The 18,109-nt window shown below is 35.6% G+C and overlaps 1 protein-coding gene across 3 annotated transcripts; it reads right to left on the bottom strand.

Moving 5' to 3' along the window:
* Positions 1-629: 629 nt before the first annotated feature.
* LOC134851208 (uncharacterized) lies at positions 630-16,145 on the bottom strand. 3 transcript variants are annotated; one of them, XM_063867189.1, is made up of 8 exons: positions 15,952-16,145; positions 15,529-15,703; positions 11,145-11,370; positions 10,689-10,863; positions 8,500-8,632; positions 7,930-8,101; positions 2,420-2,545; positions 630-1,009 (listed from the first exon to the last, which is right to left on the bottom strand). In XM_063867189.1, exons 2-8 carry the CDS (start codon positions 15,684-15,686, stop codon positions 881-883), a joined length of 1,119 nt encoding a protein of 372 aa, XP_063723259.1. In that variant the 5' UTR covers positions 15,687-15,703; positions 15,952-16,145; the 3' UTR covers positions 630-880. The 3 variants fall into 3 exon arrangements, with proteins under 3 accessions (XP_063723259.1, XP_063723260.1, XP_063723257.1); XM_063867190.1 differs by lacking the exon at positions 15,952-16,145 and adding an exon at positions 15,813-15,831; XM_063867187.1 differs by lacking the exon at positions 15,952-16,145 and having other exon boundaries at positions 15,529-15,751.
* Between the last annotated feature and the right edge of the window lie 1,964 nt (positions 16,146-18,109).

Here is an 18,109-nt window from a genome sequence, read left to right as displayed (position 1 = left end):
CAGTCGGTTTTTGCCAAGACACTACAGTATTGTAGACTTAATTATGCAAATAAACAGTGCTTCTTTAATTTACTCAGCTAAACTATCTTGAATTAATTTTTGATAAATCAAAGAGTTTTTTATACGCGTTGGTGAAAGAAAAGAGCGTGCTGAGAATATTATACCATGAGTGAGAGTCTGAGATTGAAGTTCCCGAAATAGTTTCATTTTTCTGGTGTTCAAAAAAACTGGTCTGAAATCTTGTTTTGGCGAATTATCTTTTCCTGTTCCACTAAAATTTTGCTTCGTCTGCTACATGACTTTTATACGCTTTTCTGGAAAGATAAGAAAAGAGTTAGCAAGCTTTTGGTATGCCTTTCCCGTTCCAGGTCACTATTATGAGCATTGAAGGATGTTTTTATTGTCAGTCGTCCATTACGATCAGTCATAATCACATTTCGAGGCCAATTTGGTTTTAGTTTGGCATCGAAAAGTTGCCATTTTTCTCTACACCTTGCGAAATATACTATTAGCAGAGCTCTAAAGTATTGCTAAAATGTGTTTTCTATGCAAAATTGTGACAATCAGTTTTGAACAGCAAGTGGAGAGTGGTCTAAGCAATCCAAAAACTATAGATATTACTGAACTAACAAAGGCAACTGCAATATTTTGACCGGAGTGTCCTGTGTTATTTAAAAAAGGTGCCATTATCACAAGAAAAATTTCAAATCTGATCTTGTTTCAACAAGAAACAATCGCTATCAACTTTTGTTTATTTTGAATATCTCTTTCAATTCATTTTTCTGAGTTCAAGGGTCATCCATAATCGATATGACGTTAAGTCTTCGTTTTTGTCCGCAACTTTATAACAAGCCTGTAGCATATCAGTTTGGCTGTAACTTCAGAAGTATTTTCCAGGAACAGGTCCCACTCGCTCGAACCTCTCTCCCAGCACCACCCCCAACTGCCTCACTTCTCCGGGGTTCAGACTCATCCCCGGTCGCCCGTGCATGAAGCGGTAGTTGCACGACTACAGTAAACACAACATTAAATATTTACAAATTCATAACTTTTAAACATCTGTTTGAGCAAAATGAGGCTGATTTCGGAATTTAAAAAATGCAATTGAAAACGGTTGGTTTCAGTTGTTTGGTAGTTTTGCTTCTGTGGAACGCGCTGTAATTTTAAACTAGTTGTTTTGTTTTGCTGAACTTCCCCCCCCTTCTAATTGAACTTCCTGAGATCAAAGGAAAGGAAGAAGTCTAGCTCCAAAGGAAACTTTGAAAACTAATTTTGTATAAAACATGCATTTAAAACAAACACAATTTAAATTGGTTTCTCAATTTATAGGAGCGGGATTAAATTTCTTGGCTATTATATGCCTAATTTATGTTTTTTAATCAATCGTTTCTATTTAATTGTTCCGACTTTGAAAAATGTTTGAAAAGTGTTTTGTTACTTCGTGAAAACAAAACTTCTGATTAGTAGAAAAATTACTTGCTAGTAAAAAAAATGGATCAATCCTAGTCAAACACCTCTCCACATTAAATTATTAATTAAACACCTCCCCATAGACCCAGTTTAAGCAAGAGAGTTCTTAGCATCTCTAATCAATTATCAGTAGAATCTGTAAATACATTTTAGGCCGACAAATTAGTTGAAAGCGCTATTCCACGCCAGTTGATTTAGGGTAGGGGGGGGGGGGGGGGGGGGGGGGGGGGGGGGGGGAGGGCGCTTCCTCCACAGGGATTGGACCCCCTGCCGACGAAAGGGTACCCCTCTTTGTACTATTTTGAGACCTCCATTTTTGGCTGACGGGCCCTAAATATTGTCTCAAGGCGCCTTTGACGCCAATATATACAAATTTTGAGGGGGAAGCGCACGCCGAAAAAACGCGGTTTTTTGGTCAAAATTTTCCAAAAAAAGCCTAAAACTTTTTTGGCCTGTTTTTTTTTAAATTTTGCTTGTGATGTAGAAAATTTTGTCAAAATAGGGTCTCGTGAGAGCTCGGAAAGATCAGTTTGGTCGACCAAAAAAAAGTCGATAAAATTTGTATTTTTTTTTGAAAATCCGCCCCACAACCCCCCCCCCCCCCCCCCCCCCCTCGAGAAACTCCTGCTAGATCGGCTCCGACTCTTCCATAGGAATTTCAGCAAATTTATATGCGCTGCCACGAACATCTTTCAAAAATATCAAAACTTTGATTTTTGGGCAATTTGTGGAGTTTCGACCACGAAATTGCATTGAATCGTTTTATTAATACTTTTTTGGTTAAAAACGGTCTTTATGAAACTTTCAGGTTCCGGCAGCCAACAACCAACGTCATAAAATAGTTCCCAAAGGTGGCGCGGCAGTGTCCAATCCCCCCTCCCCTCACTCCGCTACTGGTTATATGTCTACTGGTTATATGTCTGCTGAAACAATCTATATATATTCTAACCAGAACAGACTGTCCTGGTTTCCAGCTGTGTTTGAAGCCCTGGTTTGCAGATATATCCAGGATCTGGCTGACCTCTTCATTTGAAAGATCACTCCCGTCTCCAAACTTCAATATGTGGGGGCGTTCCTGAAATAAAACCTGGTAATTGCTTTCAATGACAAATTGGGTTAAAATTGGACCTAAGCCCATAAGTTTGCACTGATCGACTTCAATCGAGACAAAGATCAACTCAAAATTAGATTGAAAAAATTTCATTCAATTTAAATAATTTAGATAAAAAAGTGGGCATTTGGTCTACACCGGTCGACAGCGTGAGATAGGCACTGTCGCGGAGAGCACTCGCGTAGCCTCCCGGATGATTTTCACCAAAACAGTTTGTTATAAACAGTAAATTTATGCAAATCCAGATTTATTCAATTTGCTTCTAGTCTAGTCGGTACAACGCAGACAGAAATAAACAGCATACATGTATTTTATATTAATAATTCTTTTATCTTTGTGGTGTTTATTACCGTAAATTAAGTTTAATAGACTTACACAAGGTTTATGAAAGTTTAACTTCATTAGCTCAAAACTTGATCTTTACAAGCAGTTTTCTTTCAATCTTTTCAAAATCTTTACATGAGACTGGACATATGACTGAGTCTTAATTATATATTTTGAATTATTTATTAAGAGTAGTTTTAATAGGGTCGAAAGCGAAGGCTTTTTTAGGTCTTCTTTTTGAGGAAGGATGCTGGATCGGTTCATATTTTTGCGTGTTTTCATTGTTTGTTAATAGTTCATGTTCGGCACATGATGGTGGACTTCTTACTTTCAGTAAATCTGGGCCAAAAGATCAGATTGTCCCTGGTTATTGCATAAGTAGTTCCAGTTGCCCACTTTCTTGGCCTACACCTCTCAACAGTCAACACAGCCGCTCAATCGTTCATTATTTTCCCTCTTTTTAGGTAAATCCAAAGATGTTTTTCAAATCAAATCAACTTACAAATTCAAGAAATGGTTGGCAACTAGAAAACTGAGAAATAAATGAACAGCCAAAAACTGTCTTATTACGTATTAAAGAATATGGGTCTTTTTAGTTATACCCCCCCCCACCCACCAAATAAGGAAAATTGAGAATGAAAAATTTCATAACAGCATTGAATCGATATTACTTTTAAAAAAGGCAAGATTGTAATATGCGACTACAACGAAGCAATTGTAATAACGAAGCGATTGTAATAACGAAGCAGTATAAATTAAGTAAATTTAAATCATTTCTCAATTAAGCCTCAAACTGGCTCATTTCTTTTCTTTTTTTGTCTTTTTTTTGACAAAAATTTCATAAACATCAGCGTAAATGCTGTTTTAATTGTCGCTTCATTCGTATTTTATGCATATTTCGCAGTTGATGCAAAAATTGGGATATCAGCCCAGCAATTTTGAGTAAAAATGATCCCATTTTGTAAAAAAAAACATTCACGATTCTCTTCAAAATTTTTTTTTAGAAAAGAACGTCATAGTTTTTGAAAAAAAAACACGAAACTGTATAACAGGGGCGGATCTAGGATTTTCGCGAGGGGGGGATTTTCAAAAAAATTTCGAAAAATTTGTCGACCTTTTTATTTTTTAGGTCGACCAATTTGATTTTCCGAGCTCTCCCAAAGTACTAAAAAAACCTGGTTTGGCCAAATTTTCTCCGCAAAAATTTGAAAAAACAGGCCAAAAAAGCGTTTTTAGGCACTTATTGGAAAATTTTGACCAAAAAATCGCGTTTTTTCGGCGCGCGCTCTCCCCTCAAAATTAATATATATTGGCGCCAAAGGCGCCTTTAGAAAAATTTTGAGGTCCGTCAGCCAAAAATGGATATCTCAAAATATTTCAAAAATGGGACCCTTTGGGTCGGCAGGGGCGTTTGAAACTCCTCCCAACATGCTGCTCATTCTTTGAGGGCCATAAATTTTTTTAATGTATCAAAACCATTAAAAACAGTTCAACAAAAACTCATTTTGATATTATATTCTAGATTTCTTTCGTTAATACTCTGAATTTTTTTAAGAAAAAGCAGCAAGAAAATTTTTCGGAAACAAATCCTGGGAACTTTGTGGTCGCCATAATCTGGAAGCCACGTTTGTGCTTTTTTGTAGTTATGATTTTCCTTTTAGAATACATCCGCTGGTTCTAAAAATTTAAAAAATTTTTTGGGGATGTATTGTATTGAACGATTGAATGAAATAATGCATCAGTCAAAATTGAAGTTCAAGTCTATGGTGTGATAAATGTTTTATCGAAAGCTTACGAAGAAAAAATTCCTTGATATCGCAAAAGTTAGGACTAGTTCTTATGGGGATCACCGCTTCTTACTATCTTCCTTACTTTGATGACCCTATTGAACCGAACAAATCTATGGTTGAAATCAGGGGCGGATCTAGGATTTTTTCGAGGGGGGCGTATTTTCAAAAAAATTTCGAAAATCTTGTCTACTTTTTTGAGGTCGACCAAATTGATTTTCCGAGCTCTCTGAAAGCACTACAAAACCCCGTTTTCGCCAAAATTTCTGCGCCGCAGGCAAAATTTGGAAGAAACATGTCAAAAAAGGCGTTGTTAAGCCTTTTTTGGAAAATTTTGACCAAAAAATGGCGTTTCTTCGGCGTGCGCTCCCCCTCAAAATTAGTATTTATTGGCGCCGAAGGCGCCTTTAGAAAAAATTTAAGGTCGGTCATCAAAAAAGGATTTCTCATAATAGTACAAAGAGGGGACCCTTTGGGTCAGCAGGGCGTCAAATCTCTGATAGAGGGAGGGGGGGGGGGCGTCCGAGGGAAATTGAGTTCTTATGCGTTCCGCCTTTTTTTAGTTTTCGAACCAGAAATTTTCTGCCACAATTGGTATGGTAATAGTTACGAAATTTTCACTAGCCATCAGGAGCTTTAATAAGAAGTTTTATTAACAATCTTGGATTTTTAAAAAAAGTCACTTTGGCCATGCCCTGTATCAATTTAAACGAATTTTGAAGTTTTTTGCTGATGCTGAGAATAACTCAAACTAATTTTGCGTGGCGAACTATCCAGCATTCAAAATTGTTCCAAATTAAATCAATACTGCTCACTTTAGGGCAAACCCTAAATATCTCAAATTCCCACTAAGGTTTATGCAATAATGCATCTTTTAGAGAAAAATAAGAAAAAAATTGATAAACAGTTTTTTTCTTAGATTTTTGTTGAAAATATTACCCCACACACTATTTAAAGATCATACTGCGCAATTTCTTCCCAAATTAGTCAAACCATAGTCTTCGAACCCCCATAATTTTACAAAAATGACCGCAGGTGATATATACTTCTGTGAGTTCAGAAATGGTCAGTCAAATTGTGAGGTTTGTCTGAAGAACAAAGCTACACAGAGCACAAAATTTTCGACCCTTTTTCACAAGTCGGAAAAATTAGGCACGTTAATGACTACTCATACTTTTACCTTTACGTCTCAAACTTTAACTTGTGTTTTAAATATTGGTAATATATATTTTTATTTCTATCGAATTTTCTTTATTTCATAAAATGTTTTGAGACCAATTAAAGAGCATTCCGGAGAGCATTATAATTGATTTTATTTCTTTGAAAATAATGGATTAAAATCGTTTGCGTGGTCGCAAAGTAGGTTCTTTTTTATTATTCTGACCAAAAATCAGTAGTTCAACATCTTGATCTGAAACCATTGTGCTTCACTTTGATTGCCTAGAATTAGCCAATCAAATTTCAGTATCATCTTACAATGATTTAATGACAATTTTCATTCGAACTATAAATGAAAAGAATTGACATAAAATGAAGAATGTTTGGTAAACTACTCGAAATTATTTCAAATATGCTTCAGAGTTGCACCCAGATTGAAAAGTGACACATAAAAAAGCTCCAGGAGAAAAAAAGATAAGTTTCGTATCTGTTCAAAGTTCGGCTTTATTAGAAGTCGCTTAATAATGAATTGATCGCATTTGTATTTACTAAATCATCAGATGCTATCAAGATTGAATATTACAATATAGCAAAAATAGGAAACCTGGGCGGAAGAAGTTAAGAAACCCCCAAAAACTAATTAGAAACTATCATATTGGCATTTTTTTGAAAACGAAATTCAGTCATAATTGATTTTTCCCATCGAACATTAGTGGGGATAATTTCCACTTTGAGCTGCCCTCTGCACAAGCCCAGCAGTCTCTACGATCATTGTCAAGTTTTGAAGAATCTTTAAAAAAATTTTGAAGAAACTTCTTTCAAAACTTCTTTCAAGACAAAAAAACGATTACAAACAATCTTGAAGATTTTACAATTTTTTTATCTGGGTTGCAAGCGCTTTAGAAAAAGTTTATTAAAGATGAGAAATTTTATAAATCGATAATTATGAGCTATTAAATGAAGGATTGATTGAATAAAAAATTTTCGGACAAAAAGAAATGTACTAAAAATCATCGGTCTTAAAAAACCTCATTTTTTCACTCAAAAGTATTAAAACGTTTAATGATGATTTTTCCTTTCAGACAAACTGTAGCCATTAGCAAACCAACCAAAAATAAAGACACACGAAGCAGAAAGAAGCATTGCGACCATGATTTAACTAAAATCACGACATTTAACATTTTTTCAAAACTCTCTGATGATTTTCAGTTTCCAATCATATTAAGATTTTATAAATTTACTTTTGCTAAATGCTTCTTGTTTCTATCCTTAGCTTTTTTTTCTCACAAAACAGACACTGAAAGCAGGTAATAGTTTAAAATGGACCATTCAAGTACCTAATTCATTTAGGCCATAATAAATAGTAGTTCCATAAAAGAACATTAAAAAACTCAAAATATAGTGTTTTGACAAAATTTTAAAACTCTTCTTCAAATGTTGTTAGCGTTATTTCTATTCTGTTTAATAATGTTCTTTTTTTCATAAAATTTTCAATAAGTAATATAAAAAATTTTAAACTTTTGTTTCATAGGTTATCTTTAAAAATCTTGAATAATCTTCAAAAAATTTTGAACAATTTTGAAGATATGTCCAAGATTTTATGAAAAACACAAGTTCGCTTAGTGAATTGCAGAGCTATTAAACAAATTCTTGGGGATGGAGTGATTGTTTTTCAAACGTTTAAAGGCATATAAATTACATAAACTTTTTAAAAGATTCTTTGCTATCGTTGGTTAATCTTCAAGATTTTTCAAGATAATGGCAAGACTTTTAAGATTATTAGACATGGGTATGGTTGTTAGCAGTCAATTCCTTCAACGACCAAAACATGAGGAAATAGTTCGTTCATTTTTGGTGTATGTATGTCGTATTTTTGGTGACTGTATACATTTATTGTTCCGGGCGAAAGTTCCTCTGCTTTTATATCTGTTTGTTATTAATAAAACCTAAAGGCTCTTTTATCTCCCCAACAGTATCATTTAGAGCTCATTGATCCCTCCCCAAGAGTCTTATTTGAGGCCCATTAAACCTCCCAAGTGTCTCATTGAGGCACAATTAAGCCTCAAGTGTCTAACATACGTTATCTGGCGTTGTGTTGACTTGGGGGTGTGTGTCGAACCAGATGGCGTGGTCTGCCATACTGAACCAGAACAGGTTCCTGTCTGAGTGGGGACAGTACTCGTATATGTCAGGGTACACCCTCCCGCTCAGAGTCCCTGTCTCCTCACACCACTCGATATCTTGTTGACTCCTGTAATTATCATCTACAAACAATTAAAAGCACTCGAGAATTTAAAATAAAGTTGATGACCAGTTATTTTGAAATTCTATAATTATTTTCTTCATAACATCTAGCTGTAGCTTCTTATGTCGCTTTGAGTTTTACTTGTGCTCCGCCGTTGGTCATATCTTGAGTTAGAAAATTTATTTCAAGGAAAATAGTTCTGCTAATTTAAAACCGAATAAACCCCGATGAAGCTTCCATGAAAAATAGCTTGAATCTGTTCAAGGCCTCATTAATTGTCTCACTCAATGGCTAAGTTTACATGAGGTCAGAACGGACTTAAATGTTTTTAATCAACATCAGCGTGCTTATGATTTCGATAAGCAAAGTAAAAAATGAAGAAGAAAACTTAGTTTTTTGCTCACTGCTCCCTTGCTCTTTCTTCGGCCACTTTGGGGTCATCTGTCATGAAGGATAGTTGCCACGTGGTCAAGTAGTTGGTCACGCCATGCTTCTTCACGTACTTCTCATCCGCCCATCTTCTGATGATAACTGTGCCTGAATGCAGACAACAGTTCAAAAAAAATCTTTTTTATCAGCATATTCTAGACAATGTGACAACAAAGAACTCTAGGCATAGTGTCATGTTATTGTTCCGACTTTCGAAGAAAGAGACACGGAATATTTGTACTACGTGTGTTTTTTTTTATCCAGACAAATTTCGACTTTTTAACTAACAATTTGCGACTAAATATTCTTATATCATTCGAAAATTAATGTCGTGAAACTAAATTCAAAAGAAATTTCAACAGTAATCGTTTTTCGTATTATGGAGGTTTTAAAGCACCCGCACTCAGTAAAAATATAAATTAATCGATTATAATACAATTATAATTGTAATTTTATCAAAATTGTATTTAATTATAAGCGTCAAATTTAGATGTTTCAACGATTTATAATCCTTTATAATGATAACTTTTTCGTCACATTATAATAAATTACAATCATTTATAACCTATTATAAATTTTCCGAAAATCTCTTATAATCTCTTATAATATCTTATAATCTCTTATAATCTCCTATAATCTATTACAATCTTCTATAATCGATTATAACACTTTTTTTCTTTCAGAAATCTCTAAAACTGAGATGTCTTGTTTTGGTTCATCTGAACACAAAGTTTTACCACGAAACAAAAGTTTTGTAGAGATACCTTCATATTAGTTGAAAGAAAATGCGGTAGCTGAAAACTAACTCTTCTAAAAAATTAATTAAACTAAAGCAGTATGCTGATATTTTGGTGTTCAAAAAAACTTAAAATGTGCATCATGAAACAACTATAATCAAGAAGAAATGAAAAAAAAATGTATAAATTTGAATTGAGTTGAAAACTGTTTAAAACATTTTTCCCATTTTTCACATGAACCAGCGTCTACAAAAAGCATAAAGTATAAGCATTTCAGTTGGCAGGTCGAAAGCGAACTGGGCAAACAAAGGGGTTATAATCTATTTTAATCGATTCTAATGGATTTGTCTGTAAAATAAATAAACTAGAAAGTTGGATAGAAATAATCGATTATAATCGATTATAATGTATTACAATTGATTATATTTGATTTCAAAAAAAGAAAGTACAAACGATTATTAATTCATTAATTTTTTTTTTTCAATTTTCGTAAGACTGGTAGTAAAATTAAATTATGTTTAATTATTAACGCTTGAAACTGGATGCGGACAGCCAATTTGGCCAAATTTGGGACAATTAACGCGCGATATGTTCAGTGCTAATAACGCTTAAGCAGAGATTTAATCCGTCTGAGAAATTGTTTCAAAGCGGTTGAAGTAAGCTTATTTGCCATAATTTATTTTTACTAGGAGCGAAATCTATCACTTTCTGTTTGAATGGCGCGTGGGATGATGATTTTCACAAAAAACCTCAAATAAATTTTTTTTTATTAGATTCAAATTTTCCAATGTTATTACTGCTCTATAAACCTTAAAAGGCAGTCAAAAGATTCAGGGCTTTGCCTTGATACGAGCAATCTTGTTTAAAGTTTGAATTTTGTAGATTTTTGCTTCGACTTTCGAAAAAAGTGCGGAGTATTTTCACTTTAAGCTTACGTCAACATTTCCTGATAAAGTTGATGCTAACTAATAAAAATACACAAAGATTCCAGTAAATCATTCATTGATAGTCCTAAAACTAATCCGTAAGGGGAAAACAGCTAATGATTAGTAGCGCAATCGATGCGAGCTAAATCCTTATCAATTATCACAAGTCTTAAGAACTTCTCTTTGATTTGAAAAGAATTAACGGCTGTGAATAAATCATACTTTTCTGACAATTATATTAAATATTCTCCTTATCACGCCGCCCTAACTTGAGCCCCATTTGCTGTTTTATAAATATGTCGTGAATATAAATTTATGATTTTTTAAAATTTTTTTGTTCAATAAAGAAAACAATCGTGTGCAGGACATGGTTTACCAATTTTAAATTTGGTGAAATATTCGTGCTGCAATTAGGATAAATTGGTGAATTTCAAATCGCTATCACTTTTTATTTAATATAGAATCATCAACCATCTCTTAAAGTGTCCCAATTTGACTAGCCTTTGTGGATCAACTTCTGTCCAATGTCGCTGGCCTCTATGTCTCTGGTGAATGCGGTGTTGTCGCAGAAGTAGGTGAAGCCGTCTACCCCCGGGGTCAGTTGGAGACACATGAAGCAGATGGAGAGAGGAGGTCGGTTGCTGTAGCCCATCTCGTGGTGGTAGTGAATCGTTTGCTGCAAAAACTCATTATAATATTGTTCGTATGGGTCCATCATTTCAGTCATCTAACAGTTATAATCATTTCACATCAGTTAAAAAACTTTTTCAACGCTTATGTGAGTCCCTCAATTCCATTTTCAATTTTCACTGTGCCGTATTCAAAGCGTTTAGTGCCAGTTTTTAGCGAGCTTCAGCCTCAAAATTAATGAATAAAAACTTTTGGCGACAGTTTTGAGTCAGTTTTAGCAAACTCAAAGTTAGTATTATAATAGTTTTGACGAATGTATAAGTAAACCTCATTTGTAACGCCTGTATCGTACACATCCTCAACCCCTATAGGCCTTCTGTAATTGCTGCCTCCCTCGTAATTAGCTCGTGACTTCAGAATGTGTTTGAAGGGTGCTTTGAGTAGTTTTGGATCCCTGGTTCCAGTGTTGTCCAGGACCACGAGGCCTATCCGTTTGAACACGTCACTCACTCGCTCCTTCAATTCGCTGTTCTGGTCCAGAGTTTTTTGATACCTGCAAACGAAAATTTCTCGGGTTTTCTGGGCCTTTCATGTTTTTTTTTAAATTATCCCCAGTAACAAATTTTGGGTGGGGAGGGGGTTTGGCGGCCACTTTTTGTCACTCAGGAATTTGATATCCTGACCACCCAAAGGTTTCCTTAGGGACACTCTGGGTGGTCAGGATGTCAAAAAGGCTAATTTTTTGTACAACCAGAGAATTACAGGATCTTCCGGTGTTAAGAAATTGCAGTTTCAGTTTTTACTAACTTTATCAAAAAACTGATCGAAAAATATTCACAAACACCACTATTATCCTTCTAAAGTGCTATTCATTCAACTCTTCCTACAGATTGGGCTAGAAAACTATTTTAGGTGGACGGTAGCCCAAAAATGCATGTCGCGACATAGTCACAAATTCTAACTTGAGACTATTTCGCGACATTCATTTTTGATCCATCATCGATCATCCTGAAAATCTCCTTCGACTTCAATATATAACAATAAATATGAATTTGAGTATTAATGAACAAAGCCCGGGCGAAAAAAATTTCAAACTTTTGAAAAGTATTCACAAACAGTATTTTCGGAATATAATTATTGTTTCAGGAAAGCTCAGAAAGTGTATGTAATCGACCTAAAACAGTTTCCTCGCCCATCATGTTAAAAAATCTGAATGAATATCGCTTAAAACAATAGGAATGGTGTTTTGGAATACTTTTTCCACTCAGTTTTTGTTCCGACTTTCGATACGAAAATAGCGGAATATTTGTGCTCGGGGTGGGTTTTTTTTTCTTCAGACAAATTTTGATTTTTTAACTAGCCATTTTTGACAGAATTTTTAAAAAATCATTCAAAAAGTGTTGTTGTCCTGAGCTTAAATTTGAAAAAGTATTCCACCTGTGATTTAAAGATTGCCGTTTTGGCCAATTTGGGACAATTAACGCGCGATAAATTTCGCGCTATTAACGCGTAAGTGGAGATGTATTCCGTCATGGAAATCATTCCAAATTGGTTCAAGGAAGCTTATTTGCCATAGTTGATTAGTTAATAGGAGTGAAGTCTATTCTTTTGTACTTTATATGTCGTGTGGGATTATGATTTCATAAAAAAATTCGTGTTTTAGAAAAAAAAATTTCATTTTATTTTATTACATTTAATGTTTTTATGTTACTACAGCTCCATAAACCTTAAAAGGCAGTCGGAACATTCAGGGCTTTGCCCTGATACGAGCAGTCTTGTTTCATATATTGTTTTATATTTTATATGTTTTATATTGAGTCCATTTAAGGAAACAGAATTTTCGATTTTTTGAGCACTGGAAGAATCTAATTCTCTAATTTTAACACAATTTCTTTCACAAAACTAAGCCTTTTGTATGTCTAAAACTGTTCACTCGAAACTGTTCACTCGTTTTTTTTAATAGCATCCACAGTCTCTTGGGGCATCTATTGACCTCCGCTGACATAAAATTTAGCATACGGTAACAAAAATGGAATATTATGAATATAGTAGACTCAATTAAGACAAACCTTTGTCAACCAGAGGCTCTATCTTTTCGCCTGCTCCATCTTTCTTACTACTGTGCTCGACTTATTCTTCGACTGTGGTCAACCATTTTTTCACAGTGCTGGACTATTTTTTGATTGTGACCGATTCAATTTTTTACTGTGCTCAACCTTTGTTTTGACTTTCTTGCACCTGCTCAAGTTGCAAAGTCAAACTAGAATTCGATCACCTTGACATCAGCAGAAAAACTTCCGGAGAAGTCAGGCCCTTCCAGCGTCACTTTTTAGCATAAAACATCAGTTTTGAACCAAGTAAACATTTTGGCTCAAAGTTACGAGGGAGGGCCTGGGAAGTGGACGCTGTAGTTAGTAGTGATTTTAGATTTCGAGGAGTTGCATTTTTGTGATCAAAAATCCTAAATTGAGTAGCTATGTTAAATCGATTTTACTGCGAAACGGTGACGACCGATTCTCAAGTACAAAAATTCGTCTGAGCTCAAAAATAACCAAATAATAAAATCATAATATAATAAATTGTTTGCAATGTAGATTCCATTCACAGTAAAAATTAATACTTTAACGACAAAAGGAAATCTCATTGCGAATACGCCGTGGAACTTTGCAGCTCGTTCTTAGGCGCCTCGGATCCTGCTTTAACTTCTGTTGGTTTTTTATATCGATAGTTAATTTAAAAATCTTGAAAAAAAAACATTTCGTGGAAATAAAAAAATGTATGAAGCAAAAAAGGGAAAAAATCAGCAGTATAACTACCGTTGAAAGGCAAAATATTTTTAATCTTATTTTTACAAGAAAAATAATTTAACCGGTCGACAATTTTCTAGAAAAAAATTGTCCAAACACTAAAAATTGAAGATTTGTAATTGATATGCTGTGCAGCTCTGAATCCAGGTTACAAATTCTGGGTACTATTTCAGAACAAACTTGAAAACTTTTCTAATTCAAACATTTTTTGAATTTTTTTGATTATTCTTTGATTTCACAGGTAACTGTCTAGCTTAAACTCTCTTTTTCAAAACTGTATTCAAATTTTCTTGAATACAGCTTCTTGAAACTTGACTGATATGCACTCTTGTCTCAAAACCTTACAACGTAACTTTAATAACTCATGGATACGTAACTCCTTTACAAAGTATATATATTCGTTTTTGTCTTCTTTTTTCGATGCTCTCAGTTCTTCTCCTAAAACAAAAATATTTCAGTAGTCGTATGGATCCCTGTGGTACTCTAAAGCTCACAGTTTTATTTTGATATCGTTCAGTTTTAGTGGCATTGTATTGTTGTCCATTTTTTGAATGGGGATTCAGAAATTCCAAAACAGGTTTCCGAAAACCATACGGATTAGGTTTATCTAGTAAACGCATGTAATCATCTGTATCAAAGGCTTTTTTTGAGGTAAATGAATGTGTACCGTGTCTTCGTGGGCTTAGAGTTCCAATCTTGACGCACTTCTTCTTTTATGGTTACCAAAACATCAATTGTACTCCTTTTTAATCTCAATCCAAACTGGCAGTTTTGTAATAATTGATACTTTGTGAGATATTGGTTTTTTCTGTTATGAATGACCCGCTTATAATTTTTCACTTTAAACTGGTAAAAGAAATATCAAATGTTGTTTACAATTTTTTGCCGCTGTGTGCTGAAAAGCTAAGAAAAAATTTATAGCTGTATACAGTGAGACTGATTTCTGGCTGACAACTCATTTGTCGATCTTTTTTTTATTATGTACATTTAAGCTTTTCTGCTCCTGTTTTCTTCGTTGTCTATGAGTGAAATTGTTCAAAAAAACTGAAAGTACTTCTTTGATTAAAATTTTCTTGAACCTTGCTCATTTCTCAGACTGGTTGGTATGCTGGCTTGTGTATTTTACTCAAGACCTCCACTTTCCACTCTACACGCAAAAAAGGACCCTGCCGAGCACACTCAAGAAAGTCGGAAAATATTCTATTTTGGTCAAGAAAATCAAACCATAAGCCGAATTCCTCAATCTGGTCGATTTTTCCGACCAGTTGGAAAATTGGGAGGAACTTTGTATTCGGTTGTACTTTAACTTTTTTTCTACTTTTTTTTATGTTTTCCACGCAAAATAAGCTACCAGAAATGACCAACGGAGTGATATATTATTTTAAAGCCATTTTAGTTGTGATTCAAAAGACATTGAAAAATTTTCAAACACTTTTCCCGTTGTTGAGAAAAACCGGTTTGAAATTTTTGATTTTTCGTCTAATTTCGAGAGAGCGAGCAGGCTTACACTAGTTTATTTTCTTAGCTTAAAAGCTTACAATTGCTTAACTTAAGCGGTAAAAACTTAGTTTCACTTGGCTAAAATTTTGGAAACAAAAACGTCAAAAAATCAAAATACTGCAAGAAAAACATTTGAAAAACGTTTTGAATTTTTTGATTTTGTAGCTTTTGGTCATTTTTTTTTACAAAAATGGTTTCCCAATTTGCTTATTCTACTATGACTGTCGAATATGCCTGCGCTCTAATTTTTCGTTCAGATCCTTAATCACACTACGCAGAAATTACGACTATAATTTGAAAAATATGTCTTTTTTAAGGCAATGGTCGGAACATATACTGTGCTACTTGCACAGCAACCGGTTATCCTTGCTATTGTCAGTAAATGAATGATTATGCTTTCCTACCTTGTGCAGTCGATGGTGAAATCCTCTGTTCTTAGTCTTTTGATCGTTTTTGCATTCTCAGCTAAGTGGGCAAATTTTGGGTGAACACCCTTGCGAATGATTGGTTTATTCGCATTCGCCGCATTCGACAAATTTCTCAATGCTTTACTGAAATGCATTTGCTCCGAACTGATATCTAAACAGTTTATTTGGGCAGTTTGATTTGAGTGTACATTGGTTCTGTCGTCATTAAGCTTGGCCGCCTTAGATTAAGATGAACTTATTGAGGTCAAAATAGCACTAACCTATATATTAGTTCCAATATTCGGATTTCTATAATGGATGTAAAATACAAACTCTTTGTGTCGTTCTTTATAGAAACTCAACAATACGCATCGGAAAAGCCGTTCTGATTTTTGCTTTAAGATGAAAATAATAACAAACTGTTTCTGTCGTCTTTAGGATTTCCACGCACGGTCTTGCGAAGCTATCCCTTTTACCGTGCTAAAGCAGGGGCACTAAGGCTCGGTATTAACGACAATCCCGAAAGGGTTATTTTAGTGGTGAGTTGTCCTCTACTGTATTCTATTGCTCCCCCTTGGTCAGTGATGCTCTTGCTCGCTATATCTCGCTTGAATTCAATATATATAAGTCTGAATGAAAACAAAGGGCCTAATAGTTCGGCCAGCGTATAATTTAATAATATACAACAGAATGGTTTGCGATCTGTACACGCTTAACAATTTCTTCTGCGTACTCGGTCAGTACACCTGTCGACTAAGCTCTCTGACTTGTGCTAGCTTCTGCTATAACTAATATTCCACAAGGCACTTCGACTTGCGTTCTTACTTCACTCGCTGTGAAACAACTAACTGTTGAGTTCAGATAGCGACCACAACTGGGACCTACTGAATCTTCCGCTCGTTAACTCTTTCTCCTAAAATTTGCTCTCTAACCTCCACTTCTTATCTCTATTTGCGCTCCGTTTTTGCTAAAGTCACGCCACTTCATATCGGTGTTGTCATCCCCTTAAGCACAACCGCCCCCTATGGTTTTCCCTTTTACCTACTCCCCCTGTCAAAGCTGACGGGTCCCAAGTCCGGGGTTTTTATCGACTTGTTCACGTTTCGTAAATACATCCCCCTGCGGTTGGCATCGTAAATCGGGTAAGTAACCGAAGTCGTATGATTCTTATCAGTTAAATCCGCCCCTCGCTACTTACTTAAATACCAACTGACTTCGGTGTCAAATCTTGACCCAAGCAACAAAGTCATACGATCCCAATAAACTAACCATAACCCGAATTTGAACCAAATTTACTAATATTTTCTCTATCATGTTAGGATAAAATACACGGTCGGTAAGTCGAAAATTTGCTAGAATTACCGATTCTACAGTCTTCTCTTCTAGTCTAATATTCTCCCGGAAAATGTTAGGTTTTTCTCTCCCCCCTTTTTTCCTTCATTAAATACTGAATTACTGACTATATACAATCTATACTTTATTTAGGTGTAAGCTATAGTTAAGTTTAAGTTTAAGCTATAAGTTTAATCTGTTCCTTCCTTGATAAATTCCTTGGTTATTAGCGAGAGTTTATAAACTGTCCTCTCCTAACTTTCGGCCCCCGAATTGGTTGACGATTCGTCATATTCGTCTGACCAATTCCCCTCTCCCCATTGGGCCTGGAGCGCCCGATATTCTTCCTCCCCAATGGTATGTCTGATTTCGTCAAAGAGGTCCCTAATTTTGGGCCTATCACTGGGCCTCCTCCTCCTAGCCCTTGCTATGTCGGAGAGGGAAATCGAGTGGGTGCTTGCAGAGTCCTCATCACTCTCCCAACTGAAAAATCTCTCCCTTCCAGACTTCTCCGAAGGCGGTTGACCCTCGGTCGAGCAAGTGTCAGTTACCGGATCCAAGGCGGGCTCATGTACATGAAATTGGCCCGCAGTTGAGCAACTCTCCAGATCGGGCTCCCCCGGATTGAACTTCCAGAGAGCTGTGCTCACATCCGGCACCGTCTCTTTGACTCTAGGCACCGTCTCTTCGACTCTCCGGGACCGTCTCCTAACCCTGCCCCCGCAGAAACAACCGGAACTCATGCCAGGAGGCGGTGTCTGCCAATAGGTGCAGGGAGGCACCACTCTTCAGTGAAAGAGTTATATACTCATCTTCTTCCTGGTAGTCTAGGATGGTGAAGAAGGCTCGGAGGATGAAGGATCTCCACACAATTGTCATTTTGGCGACTTTTTTTCGTTTGTAATTTAGAGAATTTATTAAAATTCGACGGTTCCTTAACGACTGAATTTTGATAGTAACAATGCACGGTTTCACCCTTCGTGGTTCTCTTTTTCCCTTATCTTCACCTGTTCAGATGTTTGTATCGAGGCGACACAACGGCCCGTCAATCAATCGGTTGCTTTTACTTAAGATTATAATCTGTCATGTTCGTCGGTTAACCTGCAAGCCTGGCCACGAAAGTCTTGTATGCTATGAATTAGCCTAAGCTTGCGCTAAATTAACCTGATTAAGTCTTTAATGATCTTCAACCTCTTTAATGTCGCCTAACGCATCCTACTAAATTGTATCGTGTGATCGCAAACCT

The sequence above is a fragment of the Symsagittifera roscoffensis genome, chromosome 7 (assembly GCF_963678635.1).
Source record: "Symsagittifera roscoffensis chromosome 7, txSymRosc1.1, whole genome shotgun sequence".
Classification (NCBI taxonomy): Eukaryota; Metazoa; Xenacoelomorpha; order Acoela; family Convolutidae; genus Symsagittifera; species Symsagittifera roscoffensis.
Note: the sequence above shows the minus strand (reverse complement) of the source record. Positions and strands in the feature narration are given on the sequence as shown.

What these genes read in the sequence shown, in the direction of transcription:
- LOC134851208 (XM_063867189.1), bottom strand. Translation starts at nt 15,686, where the DNA reads ATGCATTTCAGTAAAGCATTGAGAAATTTGTCGAATGCGGCGAATGCG. An exon ending in ACAGAAGTTGATCCACAAAG is followed by an intron (nt 8,633 to 10,688) that starts GCTAGTCAAATT and finishes GTCTGCATTCAG; the next exon opens with GCACAGTTATCATCAGAAGA. An exon ending in GAAGAAAGAGCAAGGGAGCA is followed by an intron (nt 8,102 to 8,499) that starts GTGAGCAAAAAA and finishes TGATAATTACAG; the next exon opens with GAGTCAACAAGATATCGAGT.